Here is an 8,954-nt window from a genome sequence, read left to right on the forward strand (position 1 = left end):
GGTTTTTGACTAGTCGCTGGTGTGACTACCTGTGGCTGTCATCCTGACGCGTATCCTTGAAGGCACGAGAACCTTTTGAACCGTTGAACGCGTGTCATGGAGTGACGAGATAAGAGCCTCGGTTACTCTTCTTGGACTATTTTTCAACCTCTGCTTTTTTCTTAACGTACAGGATTTGGGTTCGAGCATTATCTGAGGATCTACCTCAGTGTACACCAACACATATAGCTGAGGTAATAAGCTGTGGTGGCATTTGTGGTATTTGCGCAGCCCCTTGGAAGTGGGGAGGTGTCACATCGCTGCCGGTGACTTTAACCGCTCAAGTCACACGACAGACGCGCAAACTCCGGACTGTTTTTATTAGTCATTTAAGCTTACGCTGTTAAATATGTACTTAATCATTTAGGCTTTTTAAAAAGACATTAAAGAAAACAACACTTAGGAAAAACATAAACACGCTGGATGAACTTAGAATAAGTTTTTAAAAAGTTTAAGTTTTTTTTTTTTTTTACCTCACACGAATATTTGCATCCTGATCCTACGGGAAAGCATCTTCCGATGATGGAGCTCCCTGCGGAACCCCGGTGGATGATGCATGCTCATCATTCTGCCTTAATGGGTACCTCAGATTCTGTGTCTCCGCATGGTTTGGGACATCATTCGGGATATATGGAGGCAGGTACCTCGTTATTACCACCAGACGAGGTGGATGTATTTCTCAGTCATTTGGACTCTCAAGGAAACCCCTATTATCACACACACGGGTCCCACTCTCGTACTCGTGCACGAATGTCTTACAGTCAAACGCATGGTGAGTAGGCCTGGAGCTCTATCATTTTTCCCCCTTCATTTTATTATTGTCAGTATAACTTCTTATATTGCACACTTTTGAGATCGAAGAAAATGCTTTTTACTGCACTTTTTTTCTAAAAGTTCAAAACAGTTTTCATTTACCATCGTCTGCGAGATGATTTTATAAATGCTAGATATTGTTATTATCATTATTAAATAATGGTATGGTAGCCTAGTGTAATTCTGTGATAACAATTTCAATGAACACAAACTCGAATTCAGTTTGAGACTAACAACTGGATTGGAGTTTGAGGTTACGCATTTCTCACTATGATTGTGCTATTAAGAAATATTAAATAAGTGTTTAAAAAAATTACAAACCTTATTAGTTTTATATTGTACATTTATTATATTATATTATGCGTGAAGAAGGTACAAATTTGATTATTATAGGCTATAAGAAAGAAAAACCATGACATCCGTTTTGAATCATAGGCTATAACACAATTTTGTTTCGCGCAAATTAAAATAACATCTAAAATCGAGGAAAAATAATTCTGATGTTCTTCCAAATATACCGAGATATTTTAATTCCAGTTGATAGTAATCGTTTCGCTTTTGCAATGAAAAATCTGGCCTCCCACAAGTTAATTTGTCAATCACTTTTGATAGTTAAGGTTAAAAGCATTTTCAAGTTTCTTTATTTGGATTGAGTAATACATTTGAACTGGTTTTTAAAATAGTTTTAGAAAAAAAATGTAATCGAACTGACTGTTAACAATGCACGTGATTATATATATATATATATATATATATATATATATATATATATATATATTTTTTTTTTTTTTTTTTTTTTTTTTTTTTTTTTGGACAGCGCGGCTTACGGGCGGCTCAATGTGTCGACCTCACCTTATCCACACTCAAGGTCTTTCTTTGCTGGACAACAGCAAATCGACTTTTTCTGCGACCCAGCACCACAGCACATGGACCGTCAGCCACCTGGGCAAAGCGGTTCTGCATTCAGCAGGCGCCGAAAACTCAAGCAACCTGTACACTGGCTCCGGTACGCCTGACTCAGGTTCGATGCCGTGCCTGTCAATGACGCAACACTGCAGCCCTCAACTCTACTGTCTGCCCCCTACTCCACCCAAAGATGTGTCCCCTGACTCTGCTTGTACTGCTGTGAGGGACGCTGGGACGTACCATCTCCATCTGGTCGACGGGATGAAGATGGAGTGCTCCAGTCCAATCCGCGGCAATCTGGCACAGAGTACAACTCCTATACCGTCATATTCTGATTACGCTTTATCTGGAGCGCACGAGTACGCGGGCAGCGTGTTTCATTCCAGAAGTCTGCTCGGGAACAGCGGCAACATGACGTCAAAATGCAAAAGCAAAAGCCGCGCTTTCTCAGGTAAGTTCAGAGTTCAAATCAACAGTTAATTAAAAGAACCGAACATAAATAGTGTCATTTTATTAGCCTAAGTACCGAATAATAAACGTTCTATTTTAGAGTAATTTTATGTAGCAAGTAAATACTTATTGGTATAGCAATATAAATAAGTAAATTTACATGTTGCAAGTAGCATGGACACTGTAATGTGTTATGCATCTGCAATTAAAGAAATGAAAATGCACCTTACTAGAATATACAATATTAATATCTAAAAATAATCTCTATAAGTAATCTAACCATTTTTATATTTAAAAACATATATGCACAACAAATCTTAATCCTTTTTATTACTGCTTTGTGGCACAGTCATAATAATAATACTAAAAAACATAATTTGCATTATTAGTATATTAATTATTTAATGTATACGTTGTTTGGCAAAATAGTTACAAATGTACTGTATTTATTTAGGTCTGTTTTGTGTCACGTCAAATAATCAAGTTAATGCACTTCTATAACTTATAAAGTTAAAATAATTTATGTAGTCAATGTATTAAATAAGTTGTTTTACCTGTCAACACGGTTGCTTCCTGTTGGGTGCTATTCATTAGAAACCCACCAAATGATGGCACTTATCGGTAGACCCGATTCGTAGGACCGATAACCCCAAAAGTATGACTGTGTGAATATCTGTAAAACAAATATCAAATTGAATTTTTGTCTATCTCTATGTATGTGACCCAGGACCACAAAACCAGTCATAACGGTCATCTGAAAGCTGATTGAATAAGCTTTCTGTTGATGTACGGATAGGACCATATTTGTATGAAATACAACTATTTGAAAATCTGGAATCTGAGGGTGCAAAAAGTCAAAATATTGAGAAAATCGCCTTTAAATTGTCCAAATGAAGTTCCTAGCAAGGCATATTACTAATCAAAAATTAAGTTTTGATATATTTATGGTAGGAAATTTTTAATTTTTGGCATAAAAGAAAAATGTATAATTTTGACCCATAAAATGTATTTTTAGCTATTGCTACATATATACCCGTGCTACTTAAGACTGGTTTTGTGGTCCAGGGTCACATATAATAAATATCCTCAGCATGAATAAGTTATGTTTTGTTATTTCCTCTCCTCACTTTGTGCATCTCCTTTGTGCATAATGTGTGCCTAAAGGGCGTGAATGTGTGAACTGTGGGGCTACATCAACTCCTCTGTGGCGGAGAGATGGAACGGGTCATTATCTGTGTAATGCATGTGGACTCTATCACAAGATGAACGGCCAGAACCGACCACTCATCAGACCCAAGCGCAGACTGGTAAGTGCCACACAAACACTGTGTTCAAACTTGATCAATTTATGTTGCAGTGTTTCACTTTCTATAAAGTTGTACCCCTGTAATGCACTGAGAGAGAATGTGTACAGACAGGAGAGAAAAAGAGAGAAAGGCATGTGTCTGGGTGTGTGTAATGGACCATTGAGTTTCCATGGCCCTATTGACGGGTTTAAATAGCAAGTAATTAATTAGAATTCATTAACATGAATAAGTGTACACTTGACCAGAAATCAGATACTACTTGTATTCCTGGCAGGCCTATCCTTTTACCTTATTCTGTGTATTCCATGATTATAATGTTATAAATTCCTCTCCACCAAATATATTTAGTAAAGAATTTCAGGATAATAAGTAATTAAATGGACACATATTCATGAAAGTCCAGTGTAATAGTTAAGCACAGAGCAGCTGCAGAACTACCGTCAACATAATAGGGAAAGGAAATGTAATAAATCAGCTTGAAAGTGACTGTCTGTATTTTGCGTGACCCTCCGTTTAGAGTGTATTAGCTGTAAATTAGGCTGACTTGCTTCGGGTCTTATTCTTTAGTCAGCGCTTGACGAGTGCTTCTGCATCAGCTACAGGTCGTATATTTGAGCAGCGCCTGCAGAGACAGCTCGGTCCATTTGTTTCCTTGGCAGGATGTCTGCCCGGTACCGATAACTTTGTGAGACCGAAAAAACGCTTCCTTTTGTGGTTGTTTTCTTGCTGTATTTTCTTTTGGCATGTTGAGAATCTACTATATCTGTATAGTTATGTGAATTTATGGTGTTTGAGGGTGTGCTTCTGTTTGAGAGTCAAGTTAAAGTAAAGATTCTGAAGTCAACATCATCCTGTTTCTTTATTCATTTCCTTATTTCTGAATTAAGTTGGGTGTAATACGAAAGTATTTTTTTTTTTTATCAAATGTTACCCCTCCATGCCTAAACATTTATTTAAAATGTTTTAGAAGTATTTATAATACTTAAGCAATGCACATATACTTTTCTCTTACTGTTTAAGACAAAGCACCATTTAGTTTATTAAAGTGGCTCACAGAGTTCTGTGAAAAGAATACTGTAAAGACAGAACAATACAAAGATATCTTAAGATGACATTTTCTTGGAGTGTTGGGCAAAGTTACTTTCAAAAGTAATGCATTACAATATTGTGTAACTAATAGTGTTACTTAGTTACTTTTTATGAAAATTAATGTTACTTTTTCTCATTTGGGCTTGCTTGTTTTAATATAAAAAGTGAAATTAATAATCCTAAGGCAGTTGATGCAGTTGATGTTGAAAGTTCAACACTCTTCAGCAATTAAAAAAAAACTGTAATGTACAAATGTAATTTTTTCCTAAAGTCATTTTTTTGCTTATTAGTTTGGTTGAATTAAAAGGTTAGCAGCAAAGACTTGGTTAATAAAATGAAATTTAATACATAAAAGATATTTGTTATTTAACATATTTTTATTAATTACTGGATCTGCGCACGCCTCTGCACTTAATCCCGATTTCTCTCAATATGACAGTAGAGCTGTCAGTCATTAAATGAGAAAACAAAGTAACTGGAGTTACTTGCTAAAAAACGTAATTCAGATATTTTCTTGTAAATTAAAAAGTAATGTATTGCTTAACTGGTTACTTAGAAAAAGTAATCTGATTACATAACTTGCGTTACTTGTAATGCGTTAGCCCCAAGACTAGTAACAGTACTGTAATGTTAAGCTTTTAACATTGTGCATATTTCCATGTATATTTCTGTGTAAGTTTTTTGTGTATCTCTGTGTACCAGCCTACATCCAAAAGAATAGGACAGAGCAGTATTCTTGTCTACATTTTCTGACATTCCACACAGGATTTGGACCAGCAATCTTCATATTATTGCTATGGGTCTAACCATGGCTCCATTCATCAGTCTTTCAGTATGTTTTAATGTTTATAATGTGTAATAAGATCCTCTGCATAGGAGAAAATATTCATGAATTAATAACCTTTTTATATATCAACACATATTTAAAATAATTTATGTAAACATTAAATGCTATTTTATCATTTTATAAGTTCACAATTCTCTCATAGATTTCTTTCTATATTTAATTTACTGTCATTTCACCTTCAATGCTAGAGTGACCAAATTTAGCATAGCTTCAGACTTCACTAACTGGGGATTTTGTTGTCCTTCCTGTTATTTTCTCATTGCTTAGTTACTTCCCATCAACTAGTTGTTTTCATATTTCTTTCTATGTGTTTTTTATGTTGCAGTCATCATCTAGACGAGCAGGCACCTGTTGCGCCAACTGCCAGACTGGGACCACCACACTTTGGAGACGTAATGCCAATGGAGAACCCGTCTGTAATGCCTGTGGTCTATACTACAAATTGCACAATGTGAGTAAATGTTTATGTGTCTAGCCTTACCGTAACACTTCGTATATATAGACTAACGAATGGCATAATCACACTTATGCTTACATTATATGTTGAATTTTCAATTGTAAGGGTTTCCATCTATTGTTTGCATTAAATAATGTTCTAGTTTGCATTTAAAATGGTTTAATGCTGAATTAATAAACATTAAATAGCATAATTATTGTATAAATGGTTCATAGTGTGTATAACTGTGTTTGTGCATTCAGGTGAACCGTCCACTTACTATGAAGAAGGATGGGATTCAGACACGCAATAGGAAAATGTCAGGCAAACCTAAGAAGAGAAGAGGAGAACATTTTCAGCAATTTGACAGTTGTGTGCACAACAAACCATCCACCTTCAGCCACATGGCCAACATGCCCCACCCCTTCAATATGACCCAACCAATACAATTACATCCTGCATTCAGTCACAGCAGCTTGGTCACTGCTATAGGCTGAGAGACACTTGAAGAAGATACTATACTTAATGAACACATTAACTGCATTCTTTTAATATTCAGGTCAAGGACTTTATTAAAGTTACAGCTTTTGTTAATGTTCATTATGCAAATCTCAAAATTCTATTCATTCTTGATTTGAAAAGTTGCACTTTATTTTGTGGATTTCTGTAATGTGATTTAAACCAACCCAGAATCCGACTGTAGTACACCAAGAGTTTAATTCATTTGCTTATCATTAATAATAAATATCCCCTATTTATTCAAATATAATCACAATTCCAAAGCATTAATGCCTGTTTATGTCATCTATAGCACTGCACTGTATCTTATGTAACTGTGAAGTACGAAGAAAAAGCCCTGCATTTCAAAAATCATAATATAAACCAACTATTTAGGACTGTCCCTAAACCATTTTTAATTATATAATGGCTTCTTTAATTTATTTTGTCTTTGCTTTATATATGAACTTGTATCAACATCAGTAGTATCAATTCATATTTCCTGTACACACATGCATTAATACATTAAAACTTTTACTGTGTACTAAATTTTAGTTAATAAATGATTTAAACACAGTGTTTTTTATGTGAGTTCTTGCAAAAACATTATCTAATTGAGATGTTACAAACATGTATAAACAATCCAAAAGACACGTGTGGCCTTACACTCCTGTGCGCTTGCAAACACTTATCAGCATGATGACTGGACCGAAGCGGTGAATGAAGAGCAGGACTCTAGAGAGACAAGAGGAAATGGAGAGATGAGATAAAGATGAAAGAGCAGAGAAAGTCTTCGGGGTTTGTCTTAGGAGCCCTGGAAAAGACCAGCCTTTTGTCATTACAATCCTTGCTACTTTATGTCTGGTGCTTAGACTCCAGTATGTTACAAAAGTCTGTGCAGCTTGCCAATAGCTCAGGCCTTTTGTTTGAAATCACTTCCCTAAACTGCAATTCAGGAAATTATTGTACATTTTGGATTATTAAAAAAAATGTATATGGCTGGGATGGCTTGGTTTGGTTATATGAACTATAATTCATTACACTAATTGTACAGTAATATTAAACAAGACAAGTGAAACACAAATAAGTCATTTTTACAATTTTTGTAAGTAAAAAATAAACATGGATATATAAATGTTTTTAAAGTTGTATTCATTTATAGATCATGCATTTTATATATAAAATAAATCTAGATAATATCTAAAAATTACGTGTATAAATTCATTTGTTTTATGTACTTTTGTACAATAGATCTGATTACTCTTAACTGAAATTATTATTAATGACCAAATTAGAATTAGATTTTGATCAAATAAATGCAAACTTGGTTAAAAAAAGACCAAATCTTACCAACCCTAAGCTTTTGAAGACTAGTGTGTATATATAGCATATTTTACTGTATATATATATATATATATATATATATATATATATATATTTTTTTTTTTTTTTTTAGCATTAGCATTAGCATTAGCATAATATGTTTGTACAATCTGACCTAACAGATGTAGCTGTTTGCAAACATTCAGTCTGAAAACTGGGACACAACAAAACCTTCCCATATAACAGGCCAAGCCGTATTCAACCCCTTTCAGTCTGTCTTTTCTTTTCTTCTGCTTATCTTCCTGTATAGCAGGTAAATTAATTCATCCTTTGTCTCAGAACAATCACTTATTTTAAATGACAAACCAACTGTGAGTGCTCAGTTGCCCTCTCCAGGGACAGTTTGTGTGGTGTGAGGTGGTTTGTGTGAGAGTGTGTATGTGTATTATTGCCATCCTCTTGGATCAGGGTAACAGATCTGCTTACTTCTCTTTCCCTCCTCTCTTTCCCTACTCTTTTATTTTCCCTGTCCTAGTGGTTTTGTCCTGAGAGAAACCTTAGAGGCAGGAAAGTAGGCCGGAGGCAGGAGGGTATTGAGTCTAAATACACTGTTACAAGTTACCTGGTTCAATAACAGTAAATACAGATATAGCCGTTAAATCTGGAGGCTATTTTAAAATTATGCCACATATTGGAAGCCTAAATATGTATAACATCTCAATAAACTAATGTAAAAATCCAAATGTCTAATGAAATACATGTTAAAAAGAAATTAATACATTTTATAAAGCTAAATATGTAAATACAGGGCCCTACGAAAACATGGACAGAAAAATGGAATTTACTGTTTAAAGTGTTTTCACGACACGTCATCAGTCGGCCATATTGGCAGCACTGAACATAAACAATGCCACTGAACCGAACAAAACTTGCATATTTTGCTGATTATTTCTGCTGAAAATGGTCAATTATTGTCATGTTTTGGCTTGTACTAATTGATCTGACCAGGAAAAACATTTGGAGTACTATTGTCACAGGGAGTCAGACTGAGACGTGCGGATCCATTTGCAGCATTTTATTGTCAAGATCGTAGTCGGGGCAAACAGGGTCAACACCAGCAAACAACAACAGCGAAGATAATCCAGAGAGTAAACCAGTAACCAAGCGTGAGTCAAAAACCAAATGGGCAGTCCAAAGTAACAACAGAAACAAACAGAGAAAACAAGGCAAAACAGGAAACAAAACC

The 8,954-nt window shown here is 35.0% G+C and overlaps 1 protein-coding gene across 1 annotated transcript; it reads left to right on the plus strand.

Annotated features, from left to right (window-relative positions):
* Nucleotides 1–558: 558 nt before the first annotated feature.
* On the plus strand, nt 559–6,384 carry gata2b (GATA binding protein 2b). Its single transcript, XM_073852479.1, has 5 exons — nt 559–811; nt 1,670–2,209; nt 3,373–3,515; nt 5,777–5,902; nt 6,151–6,384. Exons 1-5 carry the CDS (start codon nt 559–561, stop codon nt 6,382–6,384), a joined length of 1,296 nt encoding a protein of 431 aa, XP_073708580.1.
* The last annotated feature ends 2,570 nt before the right edge of the window (nt 6,385–8,954 follow it).

This window comes from Garra rufa, chromosome 12 (genome assembly GCF_049309525.1).
Source record: "Garra rufa chromosome 12, GarRuf1.0, whole genome shotgun sequence".
NCBI classification, from domain to species: Eukaryota; Metazoa; Chordata; class Actinopteri; order Cypriniformes; family Cyprinidae; genus Garra; species Garra rufa.

What these genes read in the sequence shown, in the direction of transcription:
- gata2b (XM_073852479.1), top strand. Translation starts at nt 559, where the DNA reads ATGATGGAGCTCCCTGCGGAACCCCGGTGGATGATGCATGCTCATCAT. An exon ending in CAAAAGCCGCGCTTTCTCAG is followed by an intron (nt 2,210 to 3,372) that starts GTAAGTTCAGAG and finishes GTGTGCCTAAAG; the next exon opens with GGCGTGAATGTGTGAACTGT. An exon ending in TATACTACAAATTGCACAAT is followed by an intron (nt 5,903 to 6,150) that starts GTGAGTAAATGT and finishes TTGTGCATTCAG; the next exon opens with GTGAACCGTCCACTTACTAT.